Genomic DNA, 18494 nt, shown 5'->3' on the forward strand with positions numbered 1-18494 from the left:
ACACTCCTGCAAAAGTATGCAACAACATGCAGCAAAAAACTGTATGTTCACAGAAGAACTACCGACAAAAAAATACTAATACGGTTTCCCTCACATTTAAAAACAGAAAAATCATAATAAATTAATGTAAAATCTGGCTTTGCCAACAATAATTGCCAATTTGCTGACCTGAGTTCTGGGACAAATACAAGTCTTTAAACAGCACTGTTGATTTTCCATACACTCTAATTATTTGACAAAAGCAAGTCTGTCCTTGGCGTCACACAGCTCATGCATTGACCACTGTCCTCCTTCGATTCAAAATGCTTGAAGATAATGGCTAAAAGATAAATGTCCATGAACTTTCTTAGCTTTCCAGTTCATGGAAATCTAATCCTGTACATAACCAGAAACTGCAAACAGTCTGTCATAACTGAAGAAGCCTCTTGGATGAGGGATGAAACACCATCATGGACAGGAACGATGACCAGTTGCCACAATAGCATTTGGCATAGTCTAAAAAACTAACATTTTGAGAGTAAGACTTGATTTTTATCTGACATAAACTGAGGGTGAAAAGATAAACAGGATGAATAATGGGCTCCCGAAGAAATTATTAATTTGAATCTCAAAACAATGATGTGAACAATGCACAGATTATTGGCATTTACATCCATCTTTCTGACCAAACTTTATTATACATAATCAAAATTCTCACGTTAAGGGCAGCGCAGGCCAAAATATTAAAATGTGCAATGATAAACAAACTCCAGAGCAATCATTGTCACTCCAAACACCAACCCCTGGGATATTCTAAAAGTAGTCACAATACTCATAGTCTTCTCATACTCCATGTAGTAATACCATTAAACATCCAATCAAGAAGATCAGCGGTGTAATATAAAATTATGCAAGTTTTTACTTTTCTTAACAAGCTGTTGCATCTATTTCTCCACTGGTCAAATAAATTACTACAGTGGGTAATTGTCATCAAACCAGGGGAGGTTGTTTCAAATCAAATTGTGCTCCACAGAGTTTGGAGTCAATGTTTGCAGTTTCAGCAGACTGATGTCTTCATAAACCTGTAGTACTGTTAAAAAACATATTTTGTGAAAAAAAAAAAAAAAAAAATCAGCTATCCATTGTATTCGTGGAGGCATCCATTTAGGGAGGAATTGATGAAGTAGACTCATCCTCAGAAAAGGAAACCAGTTTTTTTAAGGGGTTCAGACGACACTGACGTTTCAGTCCATCAATCCCTCCAGACATTGTCGATCATTGTTGTTGTGTGGCAAGGTAGAGACAACTTATTACATTTTATTGAGAGACCCATCTCGTTTTTGTGCTCTTTGTGGTTTCAGCCCTGACATTTTCCTGGGAGACTGTCAAGTATGACTGAACAGCAACTGTCTGCCCAAAGACTGGGTTTGCCTTTTCTGTCCAACAGACCTATGAATGAAAGTCAGGCTTGTAAAAATGCAGTATGGCCTAATCCATCGGTCAGAAATTTGACAATATCTGTTATGGAGATGAGAAATAGATTGCACTATGGCATCAGTGCCTTTTGAATCCCCAGGACACAAGTGCACCCACATGTGTTCTGGGGATAGAAAAGGTTTCACAATTTTGTTCGATTTACCCGGCTTTGACACTAACGCTCACTGGCCAGCATTTAAAAAACATACAAGCCATTTTTGTTTGTGTAATTTCATTTTGTAATTGGAATTTCAAAGCTCTGGCAAGGAAAGAAGACATACTTACCAAACTACCGTGGACATGTAATATTTTTTTGTTCAATTTATTTGTTGAATATATCATTCCTGTGTCAAGCCATGAGCCTGAAACGCTACTTTCTACTTACTTTCTTCCACCCTATCTGTCTCTACAGATAGGGTGGGAAAGGAATTATTGAAAATATGTTCATTTATTAAATGTATACAAAAAAATTGAATAAATTTCAGCTCAATTTTGTTCATAAACCATCCGGGGATCCTTCACATACAACATTTATGACAAGTATGCTGGTGTGTGAAACAAAGCTTTTAATACACAGACATTTATGCTTTTATGTAGTATAACTAAAAGGTGGAGGAAATAAGACTTTAGTTTCAATTTCTAAAGAGAAGGAACCCCAAGCTCAGTGAAGATTATATGTGCTTTCAGTTATTTTTAACTGAAGCTTCTTTCTTAGTCAAAACACTGTGCAAAATGTCAATTAAAGAATCAAAACAGGCCATAGGTGTGAATGGGAGAGTGAATGGTTGCATGTTCCGATACAGAGCCCTGTGATTGACTGGTGTCATCACGTCCGGAGTGTGCCCCTCATGTTGTTTACCGCCTTCTCTATAAGTGTTTAACTTTCTTTCAACTTATGTGTTTGTTTGACATAGCTAGCGAGTTCAACTCTAATTTCAATTATTTTAACTTACCTCAATGACAAACGTCACTTGTTGAAAATGTCAAATAGTATACTGTATATTTCTGATAGGTGAGCCTACATGAGAGAGGGTAAAGACAGTGGAGGAGAGCTGACAATTTACTAACTTTCAGAATATCAACTTGATGAACATTTTTGTTCATTTTAAATTCAGGATCATTATCACAGGGCATTCAAATCGTGTTTTGGTTTTTTACATTCCTTCTTTTCGAAAACATGCAAGTTCTTTCATCAAATGATCAATAATAATCTTATTCTATTCCTGAGTTTTGTGTGTCTAGCCTCAGCTGAATTAATTGCCCTCCGGCTCTGGCAGTTGTGCATGTCGACCATAAGGTATGTCTGCAAATCACAACAAGAGTTTTGAGACATGTCCTCTACTTTTGTTTTAATATGCTTTACACTTTTATTTGTCTTGCTTATTCTGGAAAATTAGGTAAGTGGAACAAATTGAACAAACTCTAAGTAGGTGAATTGAGTTCCTGTCAGTTAGTCATTCGAAGATGGGTGACACTGTTTGCCAGATGAGGGCAGCCTAAGGCTCCAATGCAAGCAGACTGTTAAAATGAGAACAACAGCGAGGGTACAGAGAGAGCAATGATGGGCTCCTTTGTCCTCCGTCTCTGTTCCCTGAATAGCTCTCGCACAAAGGATATCATTATTTCTCCTCTAATTACCAGATGGTGAACTGTTTGTCTGCCACTCATTCCTGCTATCACCAACAGAAATAAAGCGCCCTGTAATGATGAATCTCTTTAGTTATGGAACAGTCTGGTGGGCCCGAGTGAGCCCTCATTTGGTCTTTTAGCTACACCTATGGAACCTCATTGAAGTTCAGCACTTCCCCAACGGGACCATTTAATCTGCATTTAGTCTGCCTGTTAATTTGATTGCTGTCACCCCGCCACGTCTTAGACATGTCACTATTTTCACAGTCTTGGTTTTAGGCAGACGTATCTAGGCCACAAGACACTCTCCATCTGCTCTCCTGTGCCAAAGCCTTTGGAAGGCACTGAAGGAGAAACAGAGATGCACTCAGCCAGGGATTAGGTTGGCACACCAGGTCCAAGGGTGGAGAGATTAAAAGCCAGGAACAATAACACTCACTGTGGTAAAACTGCACTAAATGACCACCGTCATGTATCCACAAACCATCATTATAACCAAATTTAATGGCAGTCTTTGACATGGACAAGACAATGTTTAAACTGTCTGTCATTGATAGAAAAATAGTTTAAAGGATTACACTTTGATGACCCACATGCATGGGAAAAATAAACCACTCCAGTGAAATAGGCTGAGCACGACCTTTTCCCCCCGCCACCTTCCTTTACAATAAATAAACGTGAGATCCCTGTCCTCCGCATAATACAGTCCAACCCTGACCTCGGTGGGTTAGAAGAAATAGACTGACGTGACTCAGCGCCGCTTGGGAAATTACACTGGAAAGCAGGTGCAATTCTAGTTTTTCAGACATTGGTTGCATAAAAGTGGAAGCGACGCTGTCACCAAAAGCAATATTTGAAGAACGCATTAACGTCTCATTGGGGGGAGGAGGGCGGGGGGGGGATTACAAAGGAGGAAGCTCGGTCTTGTGTGTGTGTTGGATAGGGGGGGGGCTGAGTTGTGTGTACTGGAAGGAACTGGAAATGTCCTTCAAGTAAGCCGGTAACAGAACTGCAAGCGGCGACTCCAGGCAGTGGGAGTCACAGTCAGCGCAGACGGAGACAGACGAGAACATCGGAGCACCGTGCACCGCCGCCGGACCGATCCGACAAGCCGACACGGGAGTAAACAACCACTGAAAGGCATTAACAGAGGAAACTCATCTTGACGGAGAATCCTTCACGCTGTCGCCAGGTAGAATTCATTCCGACTGCTCAGGCAGTTCAATAAGAAACTTAATCGAATTCATGTCAATGCTAAATTCAGAAGGATTCCAACAACAAAACCTTGATAGACGTTATGCCACGGACCCTATACCGGAATAACATTGCAAAGGGCTCTGTTGAAAGTAAATGATATGCACAAACGTAAATTATTCATTTTTTTAATCTCTTGTGCATTTTAATTTAATAAGAATAAGAATAACAACAACAGCAACAATAATAATAATAATAACAAGAGCAGTAATAATAATAATAACAATAATAATGATAATAATTAAGCATTCTAAGGCTTAAGTGAGCTACATTATTCGTCTAATGTAACACCCTGGTTAGTTTTATTGTGTTATCTGCAAAAGACCTAAATATATTAAAACTTGAGGGTGAGAAGACAATTGTGCTAAATCTTTTTTTTTCATTGCTTCTTCTGTACCTCTGTTTGACCACTCTGAGGCTGTCTACGGACCATATTGCCACTTTCATTTGTAAAATTCATGTTGTTCATTTATTTTCTATGCCACTTATCCTGCAATCAGGGTTGCGTTGGAGCTTGGGCCAATCCCAGCTGACACTGGCTGAATGCTAGGGTACGCCCTGGACCAATCGCCAGTCATAAATCCATTCTTCCTCCAATTGTCAATGTGAAATTTTGAGTTAACCAGAGAACCCACGCAGACACAAGGAGAATATGTAAATTCCAAAGAGATAGGACCCAGTCGGAATCAAACCAGGAAAATCTTGCTGTGAAAGACCTTATCAACCACTGTGCTACTGTGCCCCCCAAAATTCATGTTGTGCAGGTTGTTTATTGGCAGGCAGCTTGTCAGATTACATAAGTACGCATGTCGCCCTTCTCAGCATGGTGTCTCAGCCTCACCTAATTAGGCTCAGCATACACAGTGCATGAGGTCACGACACACAGCCCGGGCCACCTGTTTCAGTCATACTCTGAAAAGATTATCAATGAATCTTTATGAAATTACACTTTAGGCTGTTAGAAAACCTTAAAATTCCTATTTGAAATAGATGATTCTGCCTGTGTTTACATGTATCTGTAAAAAAATGTATGTAGGCTATTGAAGTTAAATTGGATTGGAATTTAACCATACAGATCATAATTGCAAAGTGTTGACTGCTGTAAAATTGAAGAAATAAAAAACTTTTTTTGTTCACCAACTGTCATACTGTTTTTGCAATTGTCTAAAGAATTGAGGGTTTTTTTTTCCGCAGGCCTCTCTAATTTTTAGATATGGGCGTCTCCTCTCGCACATTGCTGCTGATTTGTGCATACTGGGCTACTGTGTTGATTGGCGGAACCCACTCAGATGGTATTTGTCTTCAAGATGGCAAACACAAGGCCATGCCCAGCCCGGAGCCACAGCTGAGGGAGTGCACCCTTTATGCAGACAGTATGTGGCCATGTTCATCTGACCTGAAACGTTTCCAGGTATCATTACCAGTCAACTGACTGCTGGTTTCTGTGTCTTTTTGCGGACAGACAGCTGCTGCGCGAATGATGAAATCCAAGACATTGCCCATGTTCCTTCTGCAAGCAATATGAATGAACCCTGGGACAAGTGTGGATCACTGAGCCCTGCGTAAGTCTTGCAACATCTACACTTGTCCATCTTATCCTTCTGACATATTTTATTTTGAAAAAATAGAAGTTCACTTATTCAACTACTGTCCCCTGTAACATTAGTGGAGACATGACAGCATAACATTTGTGATCTGATAGTGCTTTTTCTGGGAAAAAAAAAATCCAGTTCGAAAATCTATGCAGGAAAATTGTTTTCCTTGAAAAAACAAAAGCATTATTCTCAGGTATTTCAGTTAAAGCAGTACACAGCACACACAGCAGTAATCTGTGTGTCTGTCAACTACAAACATAAGGGTCACTTAAAGTTCAAGTAATTGTCTGGTAAGAGGTTCTCTTCATTACAATGCAGAAAAACGTCCGCTCATTAATTCTTGTTAACAACTGCACTTTCAGGGCAGACCTGATCGTTTGTAAGTTGAAAGGAAAAAAGAAAGAAAGCGAGAGAAAGAAAGAAAGAGGGAGAGAGAGAGAGAGAACATTTCACTGTTGTACATTCCTTAATGAAGATGGAGACCTGGTAGGGTTTTGTGCATGTCCAACCTCAGCTGACCAGCTTGCCAGCTTAATTCTAGGAAGTAAGTCTTGCCAATGGAACTTGTGGTGGAATGAGACAAGTGTCAGTCTTGATACATCTGACCTCTACTGGGTTGGCACAAGCCTGTCTTCTGACGGTGATGCCTGTGGAAAGCATTTGCTCATATCAGGTAGTACTGAATAGAGGATGACCTGAAACCATAACCAAGCATCAGTCTTTGTCCTAATGGCACATTGGAATCTTAAATCCCCTCAGTAAGTAAGATGATAATGAGGGGATGCTGGTTTACACAGTGTAGCTGTATGAATCAGACCTTGAGCTTTGAGAGACATACTGCCCTTGAGATTTGAATGCTTGGAAACTTGGTACTGAGAGGATGGGAGATTAGCTATCTTTGGAAGAATTGAATATGCTTTACATTGTTGACACTTTTATTAAGAATTCAGATTTTTGTGTATGGTATTTCACCTTTGCAAGATTAAGAATCAGTGACAGACTTTGGAGAGGACAGTTACTAATATTTCCCTTGAATCAGCAGTTTAGGGACATACTGAATCCAGAATAGCAGAGTAGGTCCTGTTCTTATGCACCGTATGTCTACACTAGGATATATATTCCACATGATTTCTATACAATGTGGCTTTCTATAGACAAAACCTGACATGGCAGGTGGTTTTATCATATTCGTGAATAACAGAAAATCTGGCACATGGTAGTGGATAACCTGACTTAGGGATGAATTTCTAAGTGTATGAACTTATCAACAAGTACACAGTCTACTTTGGCGTAGAGCATTATCCTCTAATGAGCATTATCCTAATTCATGCAGAAACCTACATGATTCTTGAGTATGCTCTCAAGGGGGGTGGGGGGGCTGACATCTTGGAGGGCAGGAAGTGATAAATTGAAATGGTTCCTAAAAAGGTGGATTTCCTGAGCTCATTGATGTCAAGCTCCATATTTTTAGACGGCAAAGTCGGACACTGTTGAGCTTGTAAGTCAAGGATGTCTGGAACTTCAAGTGATGTCATGACCAGGATTAATTGAAGGGTCAACATAGTGCCATTACCTGACATTGTTGAGTTTTGGCTCTGAACAAAAACCCTTAATTGTGGGTCTGCAACTCTTATCCAGTAATTGCACTGTGGTGGAATACTAAGGCTTGGACATTTTGTTACATCTTCATTTGGAAAGGAAGAAAACATGCAGGCTGACAAATGTAATCAAATGCTACATCATTTCATGTTGAAGTACCTGAATGCATGAATGATCTGACCTAATATAGGAAAGGGCTCTACTTTCCAAGCATTTACTTGCAGCCACTTTGCAATATCTTTAAGTGTGTAAGTCTAGTCTATGCCTTTTGAAAATACAGTCAAATTGCAAAAGAGGTATTTTGATAAGAAGGCCATGGACATGAGATAACAACCTGTGCTAAAATCCTCCCTGTACTCCCAGGATTTGATGGTTTCCTATGAGAAGTTGGCTTGAAAGAGTAAATAACATTGATTTAGGTATTTTGCCATTGTGACTTATGGCAAAATATCCAAATCAATGTTGTCAGCCATGTGTGTGTAGCTCGCAGCTTGACCTATGCTGTATATTGAGGTTTTTTGGGGATTTGTTGATTTACTAAAGGTGCTTCACATTCCTCAGATGATCTGTTGTTGGAAATATTCTGCACTAAGGTGTTGACAAAAAGGCTACAAGAGCAATAATTGCATAAAGCTAAAGCCCTGTCAAATTTGTTGAAAATGGTGGTGGGTCTGCCTGGATATCCTACTTGCACCAACTGAATTTGATTTGACAGATTTAGCAGATCTGTACCATTGGACAGGAGTAGTTGGAGAAGATTATGAATGATGAAGACAATATCTCCAGACTCTCATAGCACTCAAGTAACTCAGTACATATACTGCTTAGGAGGGGGCATGCTGCTCATGTAGCTGCCGACTGCTCATGGTTCATCCATGACGATTTTAATGCAATGGTCAAATTTCAATTACATCGTGTTGAATGTATAATGTTGTGCTATACGTATACCTGAATGTGAAAATGACGGGCTTTCTATTCAAGCAGTGGGCTATGAAGCTTTGGGCATTTTGATACTGCTTCATTTTCAAAAGGGAGATATCATGCAGCTAACAAAGACAAGCAGATGTTACATCAGTTTGTGTTGAACTGCCTTGACATAAAGTTGTTTCATCCGGGTGTCTTGTAAGTTAGCTCTTTGTGAGACCGCAGTTTTCTCTGTTCAATTGTTATGATCGGCACTTTCTACAGGTCTAGTCCACTTGGTGAAGATGATGTGTCTAGCAAGATCTGCAGCTGCTCTCCATCGGGGTTTTCTTGGAAGTAACTTGATTGTTCTCGTGAATCAATATAAGAAGCAGCACCTACACATATTATATTGACATTTCTGATTTCAGTCAGTGGTTTTTCGATTTAGGGGATACCTCCGCCAGCAGTCACCTTTTTGGTAGTTCACTGGTGTTTTCATCTTAGATCTTGATAAGCTGGAATGCTCTTACCTAATAGAGGAAAGGGGCTCTACTTCCCAAGCATTACCTTGAGCTGTACTCTGCAGCCACGTTGTAATGTCTAAAGGTGTGTAGGTCTAGTCTATGCCTTTTGAAAATATAATCCATCAAAGTGCACAAGAGGCATTTAAATAATAAGGCTATGGACATGGGACTCCAAACTGCTAAAATCCTTGCTGTACTTCCAGGATTTGATGTTTGCACATGAGAGACTGGCTAGAGAGAATAAAGAAGTTAAATGCTACAACAATCTCAGATTTAAATGAAAGATGTGTATTTTCCTGCTGGTTGTTCTATGTGATCAAGGGTCATAGTATCAGTGATTTTGCCCTCCAAAGTGGAGGTTTGAGCTTGTTGTAGGAGCACTACATATACAAAATGCATAATATTGGAAATTACAATTCTTGTTATCAAGAGTTACTTTGAGCACACATAATGCACCCAAATAGCTCTAAAACATGGGGTTTTAGTTTGGGTATGCTTTAAAAGGAGCCAGTTGGTTCCTATTCCAGGGCATGCATGGGTTGATATGAGACTGATACACTGATATCCAGCAGTCACGGAAGATAGCACTACAGGATAAAGTGGAAGAGTACTTTGACCACCATATACTGCTGTACCTGTATGCTAAACCTGAACCTGTGTTTTACCCAGGTCATAGATTTGCAATAGCTTTTGGAAATCATTTTCATTACAGTAAAGTGGAGGGAAGATGATGACATTGCATTGTTTCTCTGGGGCCAGTGTAAAGAATATTATGTCTGTTGCTGGTGCTGGAGAGGTCTACATCATAGCTTGGACAAGAACGTGCATATGAAGTTGGAGGCAGCACGGCTCGGGTGTTATGCTAATTGTATTGGAGCCAAAAACTTCCTAGTGCAATACCCAAGCTCTTTTCAAAGTGTTTTTTTGGTTAATACACAACGGGTTATATGCAGATGAATAATTACACTGATGTTTTGTTGTGTTAAAATGAATGTCAAGAACAAATGGATTTAAATTCAATTCAGGGTTAGAAACAGATGCCACGAGCTATGTCCAGAGAACTGTAGCTAAAAGATATGATATGGATGGTGGTGGAATACAAGAAGGCTCGACATTCAAAGAAGGAATGAGGATGATTTAAAGGAAAGTTTAAAGTAAGATGGCTTATTTTTCGTAACATTGGCTCATACCTGTAGGGGATTTAAACTGTGTACTAAAGAAAGACCAACTCAATTTTTTTTGTTTGCCACTTCTCTAGCTTTGTTACCATGGGTTTCTGAGCCTGGTGGTACTCTTCTAAAGTGACCATCTCTGGCTCTGACATGTATGTGCACTCCCTAAAGGGCCAGCTTTAATTATCTTTAATAAATATTACTTAATACTTACTAAAACATACTTAAATATATTCAATACACTCCTCTTAAACAGCTGCTTGGGTTCCATATGCTAACCAAGCTGACCAATGCGAGTCCACGCTTTATTTTGAGCTGAATGTCCTTCTCCGATTGGATGCAAGAGCTCCCTGCATAGCAGTGGATGATCTCTCACTGAATTATTACTATAGTGTCAGAATGTAATTTGTCCAAAGATGAAATTCAGTCATTCATTGTTTGTACTGCTTGTCCTGCACTGACAGTCACAGTGGAGCTGGAGCCTATCCCAGCTAGGGTGTAGGGTGTAATGGTAGTACTGGACCAGTTGACTGCCAGTAGATCACAGGGCCACAGTGGGAAGTGTGAGTACTAACCACTGTGCCACCTTGGGATTGTAGCATGCTGATTAATTTGAAGATGATGCACAGGTATACACAGGTATACTGACATCAAAATTAGCTCAAAGAAGTCAGAGTTAAAAAGAAGAATATCAACAGCCACACTAAAAGGGTTAGAGACATGAGAATGCATTCCAATTCCACAGAAACTACCATGTTAATAATCATACAGACTATGGCATCCTAGGTTAAAAAGAACATTATAGCAAGTGGTAAAATGTATAACAATGACTGATTACTTTTTTCTTTCCTCAGGTGTGAGAATGTCCTGAAGCGTTTATCATGTTTTTATCGCTGCTCCCCTGATGCAGCACGATGGCCTCATCCTCATCACCGCTCATATATCCAGGCTGTGCCGCTCTGCCACAGCTTCTGCCGTGATTGGTAAGTCTTCTAAATATAATACTTTGCAAGCCTAGATCTAAACAAGCCCTTCTTCTGATTAAACACACACAGAAAGCCGACAGAAAATGGCTTGCCAGGAAACACAAAAACAGCAAACCACTCGAAACACACTTGAGCAACTAAATGTTGCAGGGCAAAATGTAACAGCTGATGCAGATGGTTGTATCAATAGAGGCAAAACCTTTTTTTGAGCTCTGATTGTTGAAAACACCCTGTCACACTTTTTAAAATTTAAGTCCAAGAATCGTGAATTTAAGCTTTGGTATGTTTAACTATTCTTCTCAGGTAAATGAGGATCGCTTTCATATTTAAACATCGAAAATTCATAAGCAGCCTATAGCCAGCTGGCTTACTTTGGCATAGTGCATCAGACTTTGTGACATGAAGGGGTTAACATTGAAGCAAATTTGTCAGAAATCTGGCCTTAAAGAATAATACATTGTAGAGTTATAATGAGCAAGCTTCAGCTCCTGTAGTTTTTAATGAACCCTGGCCCTGTTGCTTCACTTAAAAGAGTGAGAGAAATGTAGGGTGTCTTCTTACAATTAACTATTTTTCTACCAGCTTTTGAAATCGATTTTTATCAATATCTCAACATCAAGTAGAGTCAAACAGTGCAAATGGCCAAACATCTACCAAGCAGTGTTTTTACAGTTTTAAGGAAATCACTAATTCACATTTTAATTGGATTTTAGTACCTATGAATGTAATCTCTAAATCATTTATTTAAATTGTTTGGATTTTTTTTTTTCATTATTACTTTCTTGCTTATTCTTCTGCATATATTGTCAGGTTCGATGCCTGCAAATTGGACTTGACGTGTGTCCGTAACTGGGCCAGAGATCCCAGGGGACAGAACTGCACTGGAACCTGTGTAAAGTATCACCAGGTAGGTAGTGAGATTTACTCATATTTTTAGTTGTTACTCAGTGCAGTTCTCAAGAATATACATTCCAGTAAAGTAAACTTTAAAATATGTCAGTTGTATATTTGCCGCATTCTGTCATGCTTGAGATATTTTTCATTTCTCATCTAGCATCAGAGATGCTGTCAAATGTTGAATTCCCATTGACTTTCCTTAGATAACTAGAATAACTAGATAACTAATTCGAGCTGGGTGTTGCACCAATAATTTTCTTAAGTCCCATTCATACCCATTATATTTCCCTGCAATTGGTCCAACAATTTGGTCCCAGTGTTGGACTCTGACATTTTGAAAGGATGTCTTGCTATTAAGGCATGTTTGTCTAGTTAGCAGTTGGTTTTCTCGGTTAATGTTAATATTGGTTACATTGTTCAAAGGTGCCAGCAAATGCAGGTGAATAATTGATGTCAATGAGGACATCCTAACAATGACAAGCATCTACTGTTTGTATATTAAGATGTGCATTAGTTTTTGTTTTCAGTTCTTATGAATGAGGTTAGCCTGCTAATGATGACAACTTTCAGGGGCAGTGTAAGGAACTGGACTTTTACAGCTAAGGTTCACCAGTTCAGACAAGTGTATAACTGGGTATCAATCCAGTTTATTTGCAAGTATGAAACAAATTCTAAAGGATACCATAAAAGCACTTCGGTGACAGAGTAAAGCGAACTTATGAAGCGTCTTGGATGAGAAGTAAAACATCTCCAAGAAAAGAAACTCAAGTTCAGTTGCTCCGAAAAGATTTCAACGAGCAATAACTATGAGCTGGATGATTGAGAACCTCCATAAACATTACTAACAGATTTTGTAAATACAGCAGAACATGTAATTTTCCCCCAAACCAGTCTAAGGCACTTGAAGGTCCATATACATTCACTAAAGCAAAAATGATAGATGTATTCTCTACCTCTATTTAACAGGCAGCACTATTTGTATGCCTGGACTTTCTCTGTATTACCCAATCTTTTCATATTTGAATACCTGGGATTTAAATTATATCAGCAAAATTACAATGTCTGTGCCAAACAGTGACAAAAACCACATCCAGGGGAATATCTTTTTATATTAGTCTATAGTGAATAGTTAAAAGTAGAAAATAAACATTTATATGTACTGTACAGTGTGTGTGTGCATGTGTGGACACACACAGTATTTATACAGTTTATACACTGTATATACACATCATATATACATTAAATATATATGTGCTGTGTATGTTGAGGTCATTCATGTCATTAATGGAAAAACTAAATGTAACTTTAATCCTAAAATCTTTGCTTAAAAATAACAAAATTAAACTACCATAGAAAGAATGGTGCCTTTATTCTACAAGAAGATGTACTGTAATAAATTTGGGAGTGTAAAGAACAGACAGATAAGGTAAAGACTGGACAAGATAGAGCTTTAGGAAATATTTGCTTCCACTGAATGGACTTTTACAGTAAGTTTCTCTGTGTTTGTCTGTGTTTGTTTTGTTGTGGATTTGTTGCCACAAGACCATATGTGGTAGAAATAGATTTTCTTTGTACTTCACATACAGTCAGTCTAATACAGCCCTCTCTTTCGCTGTGAAATAAAAAGGAAAAATTCTGATATTAAAACCTTAAATAATTTACCAACTAGTTGAGTTGAATAACTTGTCAAACCTTTTTGTTCAAGACGCACATGTTCTCTTGATATGATGTTAATTTTCATGTGATTAATAAGACTATTGGACTGATTTTTTTTCAAAGCTAAACATTTTGTCCCCCTTCCTTTTTTCATTTGCACACAATAGTATGCACTCCTGTTAAAATCTTCTCTTTCAATAGATAAAAGAAAAAATAACTAAAGCCTATAATTTGCAAAGTTTTGATTTTATTTGTTTTTCTCTGGCACGATTTATTATACTGAAATTACAACTGTATAACTTCATTCAAAATTTAGAAAGTGTAATTAGGGCACATGGTTTCCAGTTTTTGAAAAAGGTGACTGTGTGATTTGAATTGTCTGTACCTTACTTACTTGTTCCTTTTTAACTTGTGTGACAGAATACTACATTTATTATGGCATAGTGTGAAATGTTGAGTTTTGTCACTTATTTTTTTTATCATTTATTTGCTTTTATGTTGCATGTGTACATGTAGTTGTACCAGAATGGCAGGGATCTTTGCGAGAGCCTGTGGGGTGATGCCTTCATGACAGTTGAGGATGAGCCAGAGGAGGTTGAAGAAGCTGCAGCCGAGGCTGATAACAGTCACCCCTGTGGCTGCCTAACACTCAGTCCCTCAGACAAGGATGTGATTGCTGCCCTGAGAGCCCAGCAGGATGACCCAGAGGAGCTGGACACCACCAAGACTGGTTTGCCTCAGTATCGGGCTCCTTGCCAGACCAAGATGCCCATTCAATCTAGGAGCAGCAGGAAGGGGAATTCTGTGTTGCGCAAACGCTCTGTTATGGTTGATGATGGAGAGGGGAGTGGGAGTGGTTTGTAGACCAAAATGATAGCTGGAAATGTATTTAGAGCTTACTGCTTATATCCTAATATCAAAAATCAATCTAATGAACTGGGGTTTTAACCTTACTCCCAACTAACCTTGCCACAGACATCACTATCATTGTTATTCAGCTGCATATTTTCTTTGCAAACTTTGATTCCAGGTTTCAAATGGAAGCTGAAAAGCCCCTAAAAAACTGAATGAAGCATTTGTAGAACAGGCAAATTCTTGCAAGGGTTCTGACAATTAAGGACTTTTCCACATTGAATATCTAATACAAAATGGGATTTATGTTTTTCTCTGGAAAAGCAAAAATATTTTTGTTGTGCACCCCTCAGTGAAATTTCACCTTAAAGTATGCACACGAAAAATGTAACATCCTATTTGTGCTTATTTCAGTAACACTCATGCTTACTAGTCCTTTTGACTAATATTAATGACATTATCATGCAGTGTTCACATAAGTTTAAGTTGTCTTTAGGAATATTCTGTTCAACAAACATGTACAATAGGTGATCCTAATCCGTCCTTCAGTCAGTCAGCATAAAAAAGTAAGTGTAATGCTATACTGTGCAGTCTGCTCATCATGAGGAATGTATAGGGGACAAGATCACACAAAATAAAGGTGATAATGAATGTAACCTTGGTGTACTTAGACTGCTGGTCTAAATGGAGAGGACTTGTAGTAATGACACTAGAAAGGTATACAATACCTGAGGGAAAGATTAATAGTTAGAAGCAAGATCTGCTGATTAGATGCTGAAAACCTGCAGACAGAATATTGATACCTGATAAGTTTGTTCATGATGCTTAATTATTGTTGTCCATTGGAAGTTTCTTTTTTATTGTGTCATGTATTTCTACAGCGAGCACAGCTAGATCATTAGGTTTCGTTCCAAGGGAAATGTATCAAAAGTGTTGCAGTCCTTTGATTTACAGTATCATGATCATTAAAATTGAAATCCTAAACTAAAGTTGAGAAGGCTGTACTTATTTGTTTGAAGAAAAGCTGTCCGTTGTGTTTGCATGTGCACACACACAAAACGGACAGCTTATATATAGGTATATAAACTACCTCACAGGTCGGCCGCAGTATGTGAGGCCGGGGAACATCACATTGGACACCATTGTGAGCAGCACGGGGGCGCCACAGGGGACGGTCCTGTCTCCCTTCCTGTTTACACTCTACACCTCAGACTTCAGGTTCTCCTCGCAGTCCTGCCACCTGCAGAAATTCTCAGATGACTCTGCCATTATGTGCTGCATCAACGGAGGCCAGGAGCATGGTGGACAGGTTTGTTGAGTGGTGTGGACTGAACCACCTGCAGCTCAATGTGTCTAAGACAAAGGAGCTAGTGGTGGATTTCAGGAAACAAAGGACCCACCTCAACCTGGTCACCATCAGGGGTACAGAAGTGGACACCTACAAGTACCTGGGTGTCCACTTGGACAATAAACTGGACTTTGAACACCAATGCCATCTTCAAGAAGGGTCAGACCCGCCTGGTCTTCCTCAGGATGTCACAGGCCGCACTTGGGCAGGGAACCACACCTTCAAGGCTGAAATCAGGGTTTGAGCTCTTTATTTAGGTAGGCCGGGTGCCGCTGGCAATTCCCTTGCCCCGAGACAGTCGCACAAGGCTGGGTCTCACCAGACAGGGTCCCAGGCAGAGTTGCAGGCAGGGTTGCAGGACGGGCCCCAGGCAGAATTACAAGAAGGGCCCCACAATCCTGCGGCCCTGGGACCTCCAGTCGATCCTTCCTTCGAGCCTTCTTGATCCCTTGTGAATTCCCCGGCCCCGAGCAGCGCATGCCGCTGCTCTTTATGGGGCCAGGTAATTAGCGGCAGCTGGTGCAGATTGCCAATTTGATCCAGCCGTGTCAGACCCTGACAGTACCCCCCCCCAATGGGTGCCTCATGGCGCCCCACAGAGCCGGCCTGGGTGGGTGTGGTTCCGAGTCCATGGTGGCCGGGGAATTCTGTCACGGGCCGCAGGGTGGACTCGGGCAGGGAAGGCTGAAATCAGGGTTTGAGCTCTTTATTTAGGTAGGCAGGGTGTCGCTGGCAACTCCCTGGCCCCGAGACAGAGTCGCACAAGGCTGGGTCTCACCAGACAGGGTCCCAGGCAGAGTTGTAGGCAGGGCATCTCAGGAAGGCAGGGTCGCAGGACGGGCCCCACAATCCTTCAGCCCTGGGACCTCCAGTTGCGCCTTCCTTTGAGCCTTCTTGATCCCTTGTGAATTCCCCGGCCCCCAGCAGCACATGCTGCTCTTTATGGGGCCGGGTAATTAGCGGCAGCTGGTGCAGATTGCCAATTTGATCCAGCCGTGTCAGACCCTGACACAGGAGGCCAGATCTTTCAACGTCTGCAGGACTATGCTGCAAATGTTTTACCACTCGGTGGTGTCCAGCGTCATCTTCGACGCTGTTGTGTGCTGGGGCAGCAGGCTCAAGACAGCTGACACCAACAGACTCAATAAGCTCATCAGGAGAGCTGGATCTGTCCTGGGAGGGGAGCTGGAGTCTGTTGTGCAGGTGTCAGAGAGGAGGATGCTGAGGAAGCTCCTCGGCATCATGGCCAACGTCCATCACCCCCACTGCATGCCACACTGACATCGTGTCAGAGCTCTTTCAGTCGAAGATTGATACCACCAAGGAGCTCCACTGAACGCCACAGGAGGTCTTTCCTACCTGAGGCTATCAGACTTTTTCCTCTTCCTTCAGCCGAAGGGAATATTCAAATCTTTGTACTTTTTAAGACCTTAAAACACCTTATAGCCTTGACTTTGACACTTTATATTTTCGTTTGTATTTCTCATTCTCCCTCCTTCCTACTATTATCTATTATTGTTATGTTTTACTTGAAACTCTGGAACAACGATTTCCTTTGGGAAAAATAAAGTTTTTCTTATTCTTATGCTTATTCTTATGCTTATGCTTATATATATACATATTTATATATATCTTCTTCTTCTTTCGGCTTTTCCCTTCAGGGGTCACCACAGCGAATCAACTTTCTCCATTTAACCCTTGTCCCCGTATCCTCCTCTCTCACCCCAACTACCTTCATATCCTCTCTCACTACGTTCATAAATCTTCTCTTTGGTCTTCCTTGAGACCTCTTGCCTGGCAGCTCCAATTCCAGCATCCGTCTACCAATGTATTCTCTATCCCTCCTTTGTACATGACCGAACCATCTCAGTCTGGCTTCTCTGACCTTCTTTCCAAAACATCTAACATGTGCTGTTCCTCCGATAGACTCATTCCTGATCCTATCCATCCTGGTCACTCTTAAAGAGAACCTCAACATCTTCATCTCTGCAACCTCTAGATCTGCCTGCTGTCTTTTGGTCATTGTAACAGTTTCTAGGCCATACAGCATCACTGGTCTCACCACTGTCTTGTACACCTTTCCTTTCATTGTGGCCGATAGTCTTCTATCACATAGTACCCCTGACACTTTTCTCCACCCATTCCAACCTGCTTGGACCCGCATCTACACCTCTTTTCCACGCTCTCCGTTGCTCTGGACTGTTGACCCTAAGTACCTGAAATCCTCCAGCTTCTTGATCTCCAGTCCCTGTAGCCTCATCGTTCCACCCGAGTTCCTCTCATTCACACACATATATTCTGTCTTGCTGCGACTAACTTTCATTCCTCTCCTTTCCAGAGCATACCTCCACCTCTCTAGATTTTCCTCAACCTTTTGTCTATTCTCACTACAGATCACAATGTCATCCGCAAACATCATGGTCCATTGGGATTCCTGTCTCACCTCATCTGTCAGCCTGTCCATCACCATTGCAAACATGAAGGCGCTCAGAACTGATCCCTGATGGAGTCCCACCTCCACCTTGAGCTTCTCTGTTGCCCCTACAGCACACCACTGTCTCACAGCTAGCATACATGTCCTGCACCAGTTTAACATACTTCTCTGCCACTTCTCGGAAGCT

At 40.6% G+C, this 18494-nt stretch overlaps 1 protein-coding gene across 1 annotated transcript; it reads left to right on the forward strand.

Annotated features, from left to right (window-relative positions):
• Positions 1 to 3962: 3962 nt before the first annotated feature.
• rtbdn (retbindin) lies at positions 3963 to 15514 on the forward strand. The gene is made up of 6 exons (XM_086170702.1): positions 3963 to 4276; positions 5533 to 5711; positions 5801 to 5900; positions 10989 to 11117; positions 11931 to 12027; positions 14190 to 15514. The coding sequence occupies exons 2-6, from the start codon at positions 5552 to 5554 to the stop codon at positions 14535 to 14537; spliced, it is 834 nt and encodes a 277-aa protein (XP_086026828.1). The 5' UTR covers positions 3963 to 4276; positions 5533 to 5551; the 3' UTR covers positions 14538 to 15514.
• The last annotated feature ends 2980 nt before the right edge of the window (positions 15515 to 18494 follow it).

This window comes from Fistularia commersonii, chromosome 23, assembly GCF_037954325.1.
Source record: "Fistularia commersonii isolate RoL2024-O1a breed Wild chromosome 23, RoL_Fcom_v1.0, whole genome shotgun sequence".
NCBI classification, from domain to species: Eukaryota; Metazoa; Chordata; class Actinopteri; order Syngnathiformes; family Fistulariidae; genus Fistularia; species Fistularia commersonii.